The sequence below is a fragment of the Sphaeroforma arctica genome (assembly GCF_001186125.1).
Source record: "Sphaeroforma arctica JP610 unplaced genomic scaffold supercont1.20, whole genome shotgun sequence".
In the NCBI taxonomy this organism is placed as follows: domain Eukaryota; class Ichthyosporea; order Ichthyophonida; genus Sphaeroforma; species Sphaeroforma arctica.
In genome coordinates this window covers 217,845-234,839 of record NW_014040538.1, presented here as the reverse complement: position 1 = coordinate 234,839, position 16,995 = coordinate 217,845, and the positions used below count along the sequence as shown (strand labels likewise).

At 42.7% G+C, this 16,995-nt stretch overlaps 2 protein-coding genes across 2 annotated transcripts; both read left to right on the top strand.

Moving 5' to 3' along the window:
• Positions 1-565: 565 nt before the first annotated feature.
• Positions 566-2,354, top strand: SARC_00620 (hypothetical protein). Its single transcript, XM_014305720.1, has 3 exons — positions 566-710; positions 1,042-1,402; positions 1,977-2,354. Exons 1-3 carry the CDS (start codon positions 674-676, stop codon positions 2,059-2,061), a joined length of 483 nt encoding a protein of 160 aa, XP_014161195.1. The 5' UTR covers positions 566-673; the 3' UTR covers positions 2,062-2,354.
• A 4,431-nt stretch (positions 2,355-6,785) lies between these two features.
• SARC_00619 (hypothetical protein) lies at positions 6,786-7,369 on the top strand (the record flags this gene model as incomplete). The annotated part of the gene is made up of 2 exons (XM_014305719.1): positions 6,786-7,027; positions 7,078-7,369. The coding sequence occupies 2 exons, from the start codon at positions 6,786-6,788 to the stop codon at positions 7,367-7,369; spliced, it is 534 nt and encodes a 177-aa protein (XP_014161194.1).
• Between the last annotated feature and the right edge of the window lie 9,626 nt (positions 7,370-16,995).

The window sequence follows — 16,995 nt, the reverse complement described above, 5'->3', positions numbered from 1 at the left end:
GCACAAACACACGTGAAAGTGTATGATGATTATATATTGATACACACTCACAGATTTATAACCTACATACACGTTTCCGTATTCGGTATTTAGCCACTTGATCGACGATGAGTGATCAACGGCCCCCTGAGTCGACCAACTGGAGCAAACGTCCCGCAACGGATGACCTTGACACAAGCAAAGAACCTAAACACATCCGTTTAGATAATGCCGACACACGTATGAAGCAAACCCACACCAATGCTCCTGTCTCGGTATCAGAAGCCGAAACAGTAGACACAGTTATAGTATCGAGGAAAGCGGTACAGCCAGCGCAACCGGGAGGACCTATTAGACCTAAACGTCAAAGACAGCCAAAAGGAGCCCTTGCAAGTCAAGTACAGTGGCGAACTGAACGTATGCGAGAAATCGATGAGCGGCTCAGACACATGTTCGATACGCCTGTGTTAACGGAGAGTGAGCAGGCACAGGTACAGGCGAATGTGGATAAGGAGAAGGAGCATGTATCTCGCGATGTTGTCGCCCAGATAGCGAGGATGGAGGAGTGTCTTATTTCGGCACGTGAGAAAAAAGCGAGCCTCCTCCGGGAGCTGGATGAAGTGACGGCGCGGAAAGTAACATGGGAAAGGCAACAAAACGAAGCGGTGAAGAATAAGGCCAATTTAGTGAGCAAATGTTCGCGGGTACAGGACGACAACGAAAGCATGCAGGTGTGTTTAAAGCTATTATATGCAAAGTAAACATCACTCATATATATATATCTAAATCTAAATCTAAATTAAATCTAGAAATATATTAATGTATGTAAGTATGTTAATGTGTTTTGGTAATGTATATGTATCTGTATATTGACTACAAGGGCATATACGCACACATGTATATTACTGTGTGTATGTGATCACCTTTGAACATATTGTACGTTAGTATCCCCATGTATACATTTATGTGCATTGATAGCCTCGTGATGGATATACATGAATCCAATGCGTATTCACAACCTATTTGGAACACTCACTATTGATTCTCTCAATCAACGAGAAGTGTGGGAGATGGAAACCGTCCAGTTGCAGACCAAGATTGACACTTTTGAAGACATGGAGGATATCAAGCTCGCTTCCCGCCTACATAAAAGTGACGAACACCAAGAGAAGGTGTCTAAATTTGCTCTCCAAGAACACGCACAGCTGCAAGAGTCAGCCTACGAGCCCGAACTCGAGGCAGCGCGGAGCCTGAAGGCTCAGAAATTGGAGGAGTTATTCGCACTTGAACACAAATACGAGGAACTGGACCGGATGGACGCTGAGGTAAACGACCGGTTCGAGAAGCTGAGCCAACTAAAGGTAAAGATAGCCGCTGCGAAGGAATGGAGCCAGCGAGGATCTCAGAGACGCGTGTGCCACAGGTGGGTGTATGAACTTGCTATATATTTACGTATTGTGTTGTGTGTGCCGCTGAGGGCCGGCAAGAATCTCAGGCATGTGCCACAATTTGTACACGTATATTTACATAGTTACGTGCACAGGATATATATATATACGGGTGTGCGTGTGCGTGTGATATATATATATATATATATATATAGTTTATGTGTATGCGTGGGTGCGTGCGTTTCTATGTATTGTGAGATTATATACATCTTATACGGTGCCCGGAACAGACCCGACCTTGCATACTGAAAATGTGTGAGACTACAGGGCTTTGCCAATCGATGTTTAAGCCAGTTGTGATCCATTCAGCTTATCTCAACATCATCCCTCATTCACCACTTCCAACTGACCACGTTGTACAATTTTTATAATCCAGTATTTCAATACTTCAGCATTTGAATAATCAAGTATTCCAATTATTCAGCTTACTGGATCACCTGCGTTGTCCTACGCTCACCATTTCTCATTGTACCCATTGTGCAGTCCATGCATTCAGTATGTGAATCTGGTATATTTAATTTACATACGGCCGCTTTTATCCAAACGTAGTGTTCGAGAACAACATGAAACTTCGACAGCAGCTCAACGCCACGCGCTACACCACGCGCATGCTACGGTTACAACAGCCGTCTAATGAACGCAAGCCGTTGCTGAAGCTCAAGTGGACACGTAAACACACGCTTAGCCTTATCGAGAATTTATGTGGCGTTTTAAAACAGTTGAAAGACTTCGACTGGAAAAAGAAAAAATAGATTTCGAGTTGATTTGGAAACGGACCTGATATTAAGGTTTGTTCTATCTGTGAATAACCAGCATCATGTTGTACTGGAATCGACTGGTGAGTATCAACATGCTGCTGTACTGGAAGTGATTGGTATCCACGGATATATACTGATCAAGTAAACACTAAATTGCTAGGAATAAAACTAAATTAATAAGACTACAACTAAGAGTATATAATATCGAATATATAAACACAGTTACACACTACACAGTACACACGCACACACAAACACACGCGAATGTGTATACTGAATTTACATACACAAGCACGCACGCACACACGCGAGAGTGGATAACGAATATATATTGATACACACTCTCAGATTCATAACCTACATACACGTTTCCGTATTCGGTACTCCGCCACTGGATCAAAGATAAGAGATCGACGGCCCCCTGAGTCGACCAACATGAGCAAACGTCCCGCAACTGATGACCTTGACACACGTAAACAACTTAAACACATACGTTTAGATAGTGCCGACACACGTATGAAGCAACCCCATATCAATGCTCCTGTCAATACAAATATACCACATTCGAACTTTCCAGTTGGTACAAATGAACCTCTAAGGGCAAATGCTGTTCTCAAGTTACGTAGTAAGGACGGCTCTGCTGTTTCTGTTCGGAGAGTGGGTAGTGCTCTTAAAAACAGTTTGTCTATTGGCACGTACCTCTATAGTTCTAATTTCGTATAGCACTGGGCAGAATCACAGTTATTAGATAGTGTTCTACGTTCGACATGATACTGTCCTACGTTCTACATTTAAAAATTTAGTTCGCAATTTGAGCCAATTTGAGCTAATTTGAGACATTGAGAGTTCGATTTCCAGAAACAACGGTGGTATTGACGGGTGACGAGTCTGACAACTTGTAGTCCAGGAGTGAGTGTGTTGACATTGTGCGAACGAAAGTAGCGTACGCTGGCCGTGAGAAGGACAAGCCACTGAGAAGATTAAGATAATAAAATAGGCCACCAGCCAGTATTTTTTATGACGTTGTAGTCGAGGATGCTCACGGGAATGAGAGCGGACCTCGACTGGCTGGTTACGTACGCCAGGCTTTATGCCGGTGTCTGGCCCCCAAGTTCAGAAGCCATCGGCAACGGCGGCGTTTGCTAGGTTCTCCGTCAGGATACGGAGAGGATGTATGAGGAGTTACAATAGCTTGTCGTGTTTATGTGCGGTAGGTCAATGTTGAAGGTGTTGATAGGGTAGTCCGAGGAGCAGAACGACAATACAACGTAACCGGTGGCTTCTGCAGCCGGCTATATGGCTGCGATGCACAAGAGACTTGCGGCATACCAGGCGGGTGCCCCAGTTGTGGACTTAGATGATCCAGTGACACCCCAGCTATCAGTGGTGCCGCGTGGTGCAATGGCACGGGCGGTCAGCGAGACGAGTGACGAGGCGATAGATGCGCGGGCGCCGAAGAAAAGAGGGCCGAAGGTCGCAGCACAGATGCGGAAGGAGGCCAGGGGCGCGGCCAATGCAGCAAAGAAGGTGGAAGCATTAAAGCAGGCGGGACAGCGTGCGGCAGGGTTGCAGTCGCAACACCTCTCTGGCCTGGGTATGTACACGATACACAAACTGGCATGAGCAGAACCACGCCATCCTTGCGATGGCGGATGGTAAGATAGAAAGATATTTGTTGTCTCATTGTGCAACAGTTCCGAAATTTCTAGACAAGGTACTTGAGGAAGTGGACTGACAGACGGAGCATGTGGCGGAGCTCATCGAGGGGATCTTCTGCCCAGCAGCATTTGCAAACAGGATCAAAATATCGTGTTACAGTGAAGAATTGTAAAGTAGAATGAGTATAAATCGGTGAAAATTTGGGAAGCTGTCATAGTGATTGATTTATCAATGTTGGGGATTTTCAAAAAAGAAAAACACCTTGACGTCAGAACCCCAAGAAGAACATCATATCACTGCACCAAAGTCTTCCTAGACAAGAAACAATAAGCATAGTACATGTACACTAGAATAGTCAAGAGAGCCAGGGCTCAGACAAAAACGTATGTAAAGAGGCACACAAATATGTGGTAGATGGTATGAATCATCATATTACAATATCAATAAGAGCACTGTATTACACAAAGAACCACACAAAAGGTTTAACATACGCCAAACAATCAAGAGTGACCCAAGAAATCAGATCGAGTGCACAAATCACTCAAAGACGATCTCGATAGGGAAGCATCACTCCCAGCAGTAAAACGATCCAATAAATCTATTACAAAACCACAACGAAGTGTAGTAGACTTAAAAAAGGGTAACTTCAAGCAAACAAAATAAGATAAATTGATATCTAACATCGAGGACCACATAAGGACACACTTGAAGGAATTATGAATATATCAAGATCAAATTAGATTCAGTTTAGCAACATTCTAGCCTACCAACTGAGCATAAGAGCCCGCAAAGCAGTGGGTCACACAAACAGACCAAGAAACACAGCTAGAAGCGCACATGCATTAGAGAGGGTGGGTAAATAAAAGCAACATACACAGTTGAGATGGGTGCGCTAAACATCGAAATCAACGGTTAAGGGGTCAAACAGGTACGCTACATTTCATTGTACAGCAGATAGTGCAGTACTAACACATATCGATCCACACAACATAATAAACAAGACCATTGGTCGTATACACTGCTATCTAAGAACAACCCCGATTGGAAGTGCAATCAGCATGGACATCAAGTTCACAAACGATCGAAAGTAGTTTGTATAGAAATGATATCAATATAAGGTGTCTCTCATCTAATACAGTCACAAGACAAATATTCAGAGGCAACAGTAATAAGACTTACAACCCAGACTATTCAAAAGAGAAAAGGACAATCAGTCCTGACCTCGATAGTTCTAGGAATCAACATCGGATGTGAAATCCAAGCAAAGATCACATACAATATAGATACAATTAGATTTAAAATAAAACAGAAATAGTTATATACAACAGTAACAGGACTTACAATACGGACTATCAAACGAGAACAGGACAATCAGTCCTGAACTTGATACTCCTAGGAATCAACATCGAATACGAAATCTAAACAGGGATCACATACAATCTAACTGCGATTAGAGGTCAAACACGATATTCACAGCGAGATATCTACAACAATAACAAGGAACATAAAGGCACACAAGACAGGCATATCACATGCCAAGTGACACCGAAATTCAACTGAACTTTGAGCACAACAAACGCCGATATACACGTGTGTAATAATTCAGCAGGCACACAGCCACAGTACAGAGGCAAGTAGTTGCAAGGTATTCCGAGGCCAGTTTATACACGACCATAGTTTGGTACAAGACCACACCTGAAAACGAATTAACACCGTAGCAAGAAGTCGGTACAGGACCATTCATTACACGTGACGTGAACATAACAAGAAGTCCGGTACTGGACCGAACATCCAGTGGTGACGTCAACCGGACCGAACTTCCTCGGTGATGTCAACAGGACCGAACTTCCTCGGTGACGTCAACAGGACCGAACGTCCTCGATGACGTCGACAGGACCGAACTTTCCCAGTGACGTCACGAGGACCGAACAATTCTTTGAGATCACAAAAGAGAAATTTCTCATATGATGGAATAATCACAAGTAAAGTCCACACGTGACGAAATAAGCTTGACTAACAAACATCGTCCAACCCCACCCAGTTACAGGAAGGAACGCAACAAGCTACCGCATCACAGATGAACGGTAAAAACTTCACACGGAAGTGCAGCAAAACGAGACCACAATAATAGTATGATTCTTACAAATAACCTACAATTTCCACACACCAATACAGACCCTTCAAGATGCCAACGGCAACCAGAGCAGACGCGTATGGTGGTGAAGAAGGAATTTTTGGCTTCAGCAATGCGTTTAGAAATAAACATGAGCATCTTACAAGGCAACTATGTCCTGGTTGGTAGATTTGTATCCAAATTAGAACAGACTGCACCGGTGTCCATAGCCACTCTGCACAAGATGAGAGTGGGCATTCACGATCAACAGCCAGAACGACGCATGTCAATTGTCGACAATGAGATCAGAAGGTGATACGATCTAGCTATCAATGAGTGTGGTGACGATGAAGAAGATAAACTTAATCAAATCAGTCAGTATATCAGTGAGTTAGAATTCATGCGTTCATGCTTAGGCGATAGAATAAAGGAACCTGCACTTGAAAAAATACTAAAGACCTCAGAAATTACGAAGCTACCTAGTAATAGTTACTTCAAAATGGAAAATCGTGGAAGACATTGTAGATTTCACTAAACAATGCAGAGACCTCATTAGCCAAGTCTTTGCCACTATGTCAGTACCAAGCACTAGTGAGATATCATCTAGACTCCACTGATGCAACGGAGAAGACCAATCCAGTGCTCAATGAGTCACGAGACTCTGAAACACAGATAACCAAGCACTCAAAGGATCCTAAACAATTCAATAGAATCCTTATTTACATAATCAGACACCATCCAGTAAACTATCTGTTAAAGAAGTTTCTCAATGACATGCAGAACAAGACACTGAACGTATAGGTGTGCACAGAGCAAGTTCATAGAACAATGGAGGTGTTTGAGGAGCGTTACCGCAACTCAGACAAAGAGCCTATACATTTGCAAATTCTCAAGGTCCAAAGATGCCAAGCACTCACGTACTATGGACAACAAGAGAAAGTGAACGCTGTCATTAGGGCAGACAAGCAATCTGATGGAAGTGAAGGTCACATATCGGATATGAAACACACTGTACTCTACCCTCTTACTGAAGCAACCAAAAGAGCAGCAGTCAAAGTGCAGGCAGATCGGTTGATAGAGAGCGTCAGAAGCGACACCATCCGCAAACAACTAACCACAGTCGGGCTCAGAGTAGCACAACTATTACGACCAAACGGCACAAACCGGACAACGGTGTACCCAAGCAAACCAAACCAATAAGACAACCCCAAGAGAATAAAGGGGCGCGCGAGGAGCGTGCATGTCCTTATTGTAAGGTGATACCAGCCCCGCATCGGTTCAGTCAATGTCCCATGAAGCCATCGAGCCAGGCCAAGCAGGCCGAGGAACGTGTCAAACACGTTGTGCATATAGCAAGATTGTCTAATACCTCCGGCAAGGTGGAACACATCACAGAAGGTGAGGAACACTGAAACAACTGGTGGGCGGAAGCAAACATGATCGACCTGGCTGTTAGGCTCAATGTATATACATTTGAAGAGACGTTGTTAATAAATGTAAATGATATACATTACCAACTTTCATCTTTACTTCCCACAGCACGAAACCAACGTTTACACATTCACATACACATTACTGGTGATACATACAATGAACTAGTAGACTCGGGTGCATAACGCTCATGTATGGACAAGAGTGTGGTAACTGAACTATATCGCTCGGTCAGAGCGCACCTGGGTTATATACAATTAGCTCAAACAGATGCAAGAATACAACGTTATGATACAACGTTATGGAGGAAGGAAAACATCCTAGTGTTTTTTAGTGTTGGACCTCCCAGACAAGAAGACATCGATACTTCTTGGTATGAACATTTTGCCATACACAGGTATATACATACATAGCAGGATTAATCAATCCACTTATATTTACAGATACAAAATGAGAATCACTCGTCACTACACTTCCAGGAATGGGACATTGTCATGGTCCGTTATCAAGGTGAAATGAATAAGATTACTACACCATATGGCGGACCATACAAATTAGTATGCAGGGAGGGCAACAGGTATTTTGTTTGTAACCTTGATGGGGCTAAAGCCCCGGAAACTCGGTCAGTGATGAGCTAATTGGACTCGTAAAAAAATTCAATGCTCAGGAAAAATTTACCTCTATTAACCAAATACAACCAACTGGGATCTTTAGTAGTTTGGATAGTGCTGGTTCTTTAACTTTATCACCTAATTGTGTACGCAGGATTGCTAGCTTGCTGATGTATTGACTGATTAAATTACTTCATCCTCCTTGTCATCACTACACACGTTGAAAGTTTGGTCATATCTCTTTCTGAGTTCTGCGTCTACCAGTAGCATGCGACGTTTGGTCGCTGATCGTGAATGCATACTCTCATTTTGTGTAGACTCGCAAAAGCTACAGGTGCTGCTGTTTTCAGCTTGGATACGAACCTACTGATCAACAAGTAATTGCCTTGACAAATACTCTTATCGATTTCAAAACGCATTGCTGACGCCTGTGTGGGTACCCCATTAGGTGTTGGTAGACTTGAGCTACTACCTGGGGTTGACCCTCCCGCTGGGCTGTCGCTCGCGCCATTCGCGTTTGCGTCACCCCCTTCACCGCCATAGTTTTACCCTTTTTAACCATTTCACCAAGGTTAAGCCCTGGTCATTTAGTTAAAACGTGAAAACCCACCCGCACACCCTCTACACCGAATAATCATGAGATAGACTAGAGGAACCAGTATTACCGCGGCTGCTGGCACTAGTCTTTGCCTGTCTTTTTGCAAAATAAAAAAAGGTATTAGTTTGATGAATAGCTCAACTTAAGATTAGCTAGTAATTCAGAGGGATGAACGTTTTCCATCACATAGCTAGCAGTTCTATGGTCTGGTCTATCTCTAAGTCTAGTGGCAATAGTTTTCAGAGCAGTAAAGTGTAGTAGTACAACATCTTATCGGAGTGTAGTAGGGTATAAAAGATAATTGGGTTCGTGTATTACAACGTCTACGTGGTATGAAGGGTGGTTGGGGACTATAGCATCACCTCTATCATTGCCCCGAAGGGGTACCGGAGGTGTAGGAGGGCTCCTGCATTCCACCATGATTCCCCTACGGGTAATCATTGCCCCGAAGGGGTACCGGAGGTGTAGGACGGCCCTGCCTGACCATCAACTTTACTTACTGACCAATTTTCTTATGTCCTCTATGAAGCAATTTAATCTATTTTGTATTACCCTGTGTAAAAGTCGGTCTCCTCTAGACAGACTATACGATACCAAGATGTTTACGTTAATACGTTAAAATACGTTAATAGTACGTTGAAATGTTAAATGTTAAATAAGTTTAGCAGCCCTTGGTAATGAGCAAAAGAATAGGGGATTTTAGACTGAGACTATTGTTTATAAGCTCCGCTCTAATCACTCACTACTTCGGTCTAGATTTATTTATGCTTTAGTTACTAAGATTAGATATCATTTCATTGGACGCATAGCTTACATTTCACGCCTCGAAACAATCTCCCAATCAAACTAAAATAAAGTACCTCTCTAAGTCCAACTTAAGAAAATAAAAAATCAAACCAAAACACCAAGCTGGTGCAGTATACATCTGCACCTATACCCCATCGCTTGGTACCTAGCTACCCATTCCATTTAAGGCATAGACGAGCACATCTAGTTGGCTGGCTAGGAGGAATCAAAACCAAGTTGTCCTAAATTCTAACAACTCTTATCCTGTCCTTTTCTCAGTGGAGTATCTTGCTATGAGATCATTATTGAATAATATTATAGGTTTGTACCAACAACCATTTCATGCCTGAGACCCTCTCTCATGGTACTCCCATTAATTAGAGATTCCTAAAGTGTCATTTTCAGGTATCAGATTGGTGTCGTTCCTATACTATGTACAATTCTAATTTCAGTGGAAAACCCAATCTATATTTGGAAAGCCACCTAATTGTCCACAGGAGAGTCCCATACTCTACTGAGTACTTTTACATGTTCAGAATCTTGAATTTCTCAGTTCGTGTTCATGTCCAATTCGTTAAACGTATTCCAAGATTACGAGTATACACGTTAGTACGTTAATGCGCTTATAATATACGTTAACTGTGCAACTACTATTAGGAACCCGCTATTTTTACATGTACACCCTGCTAATAATCCCCTCCGAGGGGGATGTCCAAGCAATTAGCTTTATGTTTTACTATTGCACCTGAGTCACTGTCACTGAGAGTACAGTCCGATAGACGGTCAACCCCGATATAGTAAGGTGCCGAACCACGGCGTAGATGTGGACTCTTGGCCGTGACTAGCCTGTTATCCCTAATGTTACTTTTATTCGTTGATCGCTAACTAAACCACTTAAATTAGCAGTTCATTAGAACCTTTTTTTCGTATCTGTTCGACTAGTAAGTCTCATATTGAGGCTGGCATGTGCTCTTACGTTTTAATGCTGGTTTCTAACCCGCTGAAGCCTGCCATATTTACCACTTCGTTTCCTTTTAGACGAGCTCCGCCCCAGACAAACTGACCTACATAAAGGATCCCGTCAGATCCCGCAGGGATCTCACTGAGTGTTAGTATCATTCACTCCCCTGGGTATCACTATCATTGCCTTGAAATGATATGATCCCCCTACGGGGTAATCATTAGTGACCTCTCATCCCTGACAGAGTCGACTTTCAAAGTGAGTATAAAAGTAAAGGCCACCACACCATAAGTAGGTCGATAAGCTAAAGAGTATATATTAAGAATGATATTACACTGTTATTCAGTCGCATATCTCTATCCCACGAACACTCACCCCACTCTAGAGTGGGGTGAGGCGTAATAATAGTAATTCTATAATCCTAGCAAAAAAGAAATAGGTTCACCGCCTATGGGAACCATCTCAGCTACCCAGACACGCCCCTGCTCTGGTTGCTGTTGGCATCTTAAGTTGTCTGTGTTGGTGTGTATGTATCCCAGATTATTAGTAATATAAGTAAAGACTTGTTATATATTCGTTGCGAAAAAGCGCTTCACCCACCCCCCCACCCCTCTCTTTCTTAGCTAATAACAATTAAAATAATAATAAATTGAATTTATCTCACTTACTTTTGTCGGTATCACGCTTTGCTGCACTTCTGTGTGAAATGTTTACCGTCCTGTGTTGTGTGGTAGCTTATTGCGTTCCTCCCTGTGATTGGGAAGTTGCTTTTATTGTTTGTTGGTTGAGCATATTTCTTCACATGTGAAATCAGCTTTGCTTGTTTTATCATGTGCGATATTAATATGTGACTTGTTTTACCACGCGTGGCAATAGTTTTTTTGTCATATGTGATTTCAGTTGTACCGATTTTCTCATATGAGAATTAGGCCTTGTTTTGACACGTGGGCTATTTGAGATATATACTTTCTCTTGTGTAATATTTGGTCCTGTACTGAACTTCCACTGTTTTTATTTGATGTGAATGTTGCACCTGCGAATGTTTGTTCTTCTACGCCATGTCTTGTACCAACCACTGTATCGAACTCTGTATACTGTACTGTATCTCTGAATACTATACTAGTGGTGTGTCATTGCTTCGTATTTGTATATATACACGCTGTCTCTTGTCACTTGGATCTAACTGCTTTTTAAAGCTGCTCATTTGTGCCTTGTAATATCAATTGTGTAGCCTTATTTAGCTGCGATCGTATTATTTGCTTTCGATCTCATGTAACACTTTTGTGTGCGTGATCGCGTATTGGTCGTGCTAGGGCTTTCTAATGTATTGGATAGATGTTCACTACTACTGTGGCATGCCACTGTAGACGTTCATGTGAAAACTTATGTGTGTTCGCAATCTCTACACATACTCTTCTATTAAATCGCAGGACAAATCTCGAACGAGCAGCTACGGTAATTACCAATGATCCAGAAGGGTACGTGTAGATATTGGATTACTATTATATTTTCCCAGGTAAGTGATAAAAGGACATCAACAGAGATGGACAGGGACATGACAAACAAATAAACGAAAAGTAGAGCAAAAAGATTCTAAGCGAACATCACTAAAGAACCACAGAGCTATTACACATGCGTAAAGACCATAAAACTATTACACAGACGAGAATGTTTAGATCGAGCATTCACACATTGAATCGAAAACTCAAGCAACATCACGTGCACAAACAAGACACGCAGAGCCAGGCTTGCGACAAAGCCATATGAGGGAAGATCACACAAGAATATCGACACAACATAAGGACAGTCCACAGGTCTAAACAAGGTTTATACAAGGGATAGCCCAAACAGGCGAACGACTCACACATCAACACAAGGTATCAAATTGACACACCAGCACAAGTTATTGAATACAAGAAGTGAGGTACAAACCACAGTTCGATACAGGACCGAACATCAAGGGGTGACCTCCACTTAGACTCAGTTCAATACAGGACCAAACATCAAGAGATGACGTTACCAGGACCGAACTTTTCCCAGTGACGTCACTAGGACCGAACATCTCATTAAGTATCATGAGAAAATAATTTCTCATTTGACGGAATAATCATAAGTAATCCCTCATATGACGAAATAAAAATAAACCTTCCCAATTACAGGAAGGAACGCAACAAGCTACCGTACCACACAGAACGGGAAACACTTCACACGGAAATACAGCAAAGCGAGACCACAATAAAAGTAAGTGAGTTATATTCAACTTTTATTGATTTCACACAAACTATTACGAAAGACAAGAGGGGTGAAGCGCGCATTCGCACAAAAGATAGCAAGAGTCTTCACTAATAACTTGCAATAACCACACCCCATCACAGAGATCTCAAGATGCCAACGGCAACCAGAACAGGCGTGTATGGTGGTGAAGAAGAGGGTGTGGGCACAGATGGCGCAAATGTCAGCTCAGTAAGGGGGCCAAGCCCAGGTAGTGGGTCGAGCTAGCCTACACCTGGGGGGGGGGGTCCATACTAGCCTCAGCGATGTGTTTAGAAATAGACAAACACATCTGTCAAGACAACCACGTCCTGGCGAGTATATTTGTTTCCAAACTGGAACAGACAGTATCGGTGTCTATACCGACTCTACACAAGTTGAGAGTAGGCATTCATGTCCAACAGCCAGAACGACGCATGCCACTCGTGGATGAGGAGCTCTACGACGATATGATTTAGTTATCAACGAGTTTGGTGGCGATGAGGAGGATGAACTCATTCGAATAAGTCAATACATTAGTGAGTTAGAGCTCATGCGTTCATACTTAGGTGACCAGACAAATCAACCAGCCCTCGTAAAACTACTAAAGACTTTGGAATTTTCGAAGCTACCCAAAGATAGTTTTTACAAGATAGAAAATTGCGAAGACATGATAGAACTCACTATACAATGTAAGAGACTTATTCTTAATAAATTCGATGCCACTATGTCAGTACCCAGCACTAGTAAGAAATCTATTAGATTCCGCTGATGCAATAGAGAAGACCAAGGCAGTGCTCAATACGCTAAGAGACTCTGAAACACAGACAACCAAGCATTCCAACGATCCTGAACAGTGTAATTGAATCATTATTGACAGACTCAGACACCATCCAGTAGACTATCTGTTAGAGAAAGTTTTCAATGACATGCAGAATAAGACACCGAACGTTGAAGTGCGCACAGAACGAGCGCATAAAGCAATGGAGATGTTAGACTAGCGTTACCGCAACTCAGACAGAGAACCTACACACTTGCAAATTCTCAAGGTCCAAAGGAAAACACGCGCAAGTGGATGCTCTCATCAGGGTAGAATAACAACCTGATGGAAGTGAGGGTCACTTATCGGATACGAAGCACACTGCGCTTCACGCTATGACTGAGGCAAACATAAGAACGACAGCCAGGGTGCAAGGCGGTCGGTTGCTAATAGAGCAGCTAAGAGAGCAGCGCAAGCGACACAATGCACAGACAACCAACCACAGCCAGGCTCAGAGTAGCATTATTACTACGAACAAACGGCAGAAACCAGACATCGGTGCACCCAATCAAACCAAGCCAATAGGACAGGCCCAAAAGAAGAAAGTGACGCGTGAGGAGCGTGCATGTCCTTATTGTAAAGTGATGCCAGCCCCACACCGATTAAGTAAATGTCCCATGAAGGCTTCGAATCAGGCCAAGCAGGCTGAGGAACAGGTCAAAAGGGACGTGCAAATAGCAAGACTGTACATTACCTCCGGCAAGGTAGAAGACATCACAGCAGGTGATGAGCACTGAAACAACTGGTGGGCGGAAGGAAACATGATTGACCTGGTTGACAGGCTCAATGTATATACAGATGAAGAAACGTTGTTAATAAATGGAAATGATATAGATTACTAACCTTTATCCTTACTTCCCGTCCCACGAGACCAACGTTTACACATTGACATACAAATTAATGGCAATACATACAACGCACTAGTAGACTCGGGCGTACGACGCTCATGCATGGACAAGAGTGTAGTATCAGAACTACATCTCTCCATCAGAGCGCAACCGGTCTATATATAATTAGCAGAAACAGATGCAAAAATACAACGCACAGGGTCAACTCAAGTTTGTGACATTAATTATGGAGGTAGGAAAATCTCTCAGTGCTTTGAAGTGTTGGATCTACCAGACAAGAAGACACCAATTCTTCTTGGTATGGACTTTCTATCATACATAGGTATAAACATAGCAGGATTAATCAATCCACTTATACCAACAGATGCAAAAAAGGGAATCACTCCTCACGCCACATGAAGAAGACCCGGAGCATGAACAAGAATATTACAGAGAGTCACTTACAGACCTTTTAGATACCAATGCGAACATACCTCCTGACATACATTGCAACCTACCAGGCTCTATGGAAGTGGCTTACAGATGGGCACATCTACATACAAACTACTCCAACAACAGTAAATCTACCGTTGTTATCATCAGGTGAACATGACCATCCAGGTCTTCTCAAGAAAGTAAGAACATGTCTAGACTTACGCGAGATCAAATACCAATACGAACAAGATAAGTTTGTGTCACCTAAAATAAAGGAAGTACTACACCACCTTTAAGAAGCGCAATTATTTTCAAAGTTAGATCTCATAGGAGGGTTTCACCACTTCATAGTAGACTAAGCAAGCCAACACTTCACATTCTTGTGGAGAGGAGCGGAGTACTCATTCAAGTCAGCGCCGTTTGGGCTACACTCACTCACAGCACAGTTCCAGACAGTCATAGCAAACCTGCTCATAGACATCAAAGGTGTGCAGCTGTATGTAGATGACATATTCATTGCGATTCTTATAGAAGAACACCACAAGACAGTTCGTGAAGTAATCAAGCGACTGAATGGAGCAAAGTTCCGACTCAATCACAATAAGTGTGCCTTCGCGTTCATGGTGGTCAACATTCTAGATGTGAAAGTAACCACACAGGGACTCAAAGAAGATCCTGAAAAAAAGACTGGCCACTACCCGGATCAAAAAGAGATCTGCACACAGCGGTGGGACTAGCAAACTATATAGGCGACCATGTCCCCAACTTTGCCGACACTACAAAACAATTCCGGAACCTATTGAAAGAAAAAATGAACCTGAACATATTCGTGTCATGGACTATCAAAAAGAAGTGGGAAGAACTCAAAGAATCCATCGCATATTAGGCGACACTAGTCTACCCTGTTGATGGGGTACCGTTTCAAATCATAAACGATGCCAGTGACAATGGCATAGGAGGATGTTCTCTACTTCTCGAAAGACATGAATCCAGCACAACAACGCTATGGCACGAATACCAAGGAGCTACTAGCACTGGTAAATAGCCTGGAGCATTAAACCGAATACATTAAAGGATGGGACATAACACTATGGACAGATCATAAAGCACTCACGCCAATGAACAGTCAACAGATGTTACACCCAATGCTAGCCAAATGGATAGCAAAAACATTCCACCACCACTTCTCCGTCATACACATCCCAGGCAAGGGCAACCAGATGGTAGATATATTGTCGCGTCTACACGAAGACACTTCTAACACTAAAACCAAAAGGTATTAAAGGAAGCGAAGGAAACAACACGTAACAGCCAAAAGTACACAACCTTGGAAACTAACATGCCCATAACCATAATAGCCATAGACTGGATGTTACACCCCAGATTCTACCAAGAAACTAAACGTCGGTTTGGGGAATTCACAGTAGTTCTGATCGCATCGGCTCACAATGCACACACAGATAAATACTACATCAAAGAACAAAATGCGCTACTACAAAGGTGGGAGCAGGAAGTGAATGCATGGGCGAACCCACCATGGAAACTCATACCTGACGTCGTTGACAAAGTCATTGAAGAGGCAACAAGTATCACGATATGTGTACCCTACTACCTCTATGCAACTTGGTTTCCAAAACTCGCATCTGTACCAGAAGAAGACCCGATGCTAGTGGGAAACACGAACAAAACGTTCCTCAAAGAAGGCACAAAAGCATGTGACAAGACCCCATGGGTCGTCGCATTGGTAGCAAAGATAGGAATGAAATCTCCATACTTTGACTCAACGCGGGAACAACCTGCCATACATGTTGCAGCATTACATCCAGTTCCATCTGAAGATGCGCCACAGGCAACAGAATACGCGCCACGTGTCAACATTATCGAGCAGTAGCAAAACTTGGGAGATTACACTTCTGAGGAAACGGTAAACATGTTGCAGACGGATGGACATGATTGGCCACAAATCGAACAACATGTACATAAGTTCATCGAAGTATGCGTACCATCTCTCAAAAATAAGATATACAAAAAGGGATTCCATCCCTTACAACCAATCACAGTCGCATTCCCAGGCGACAAAGGCCAAGTGAACACCATTGGGCCACTATTGAACTCAAACAGAGGAAACACATGTGTTAGTATGGCTAAATGTACACTCGTCTTGTAACGTACGTATGTACGTAGGTCGTAGTGTATGCATTCATACACACGTACGTACGTACGTACGTACGTAGATAAGTAACGTACGTATGTACGTACGTATGTATGTATGTACGTACGTATGTATATATGTACATACATACATACGTACGTATATAT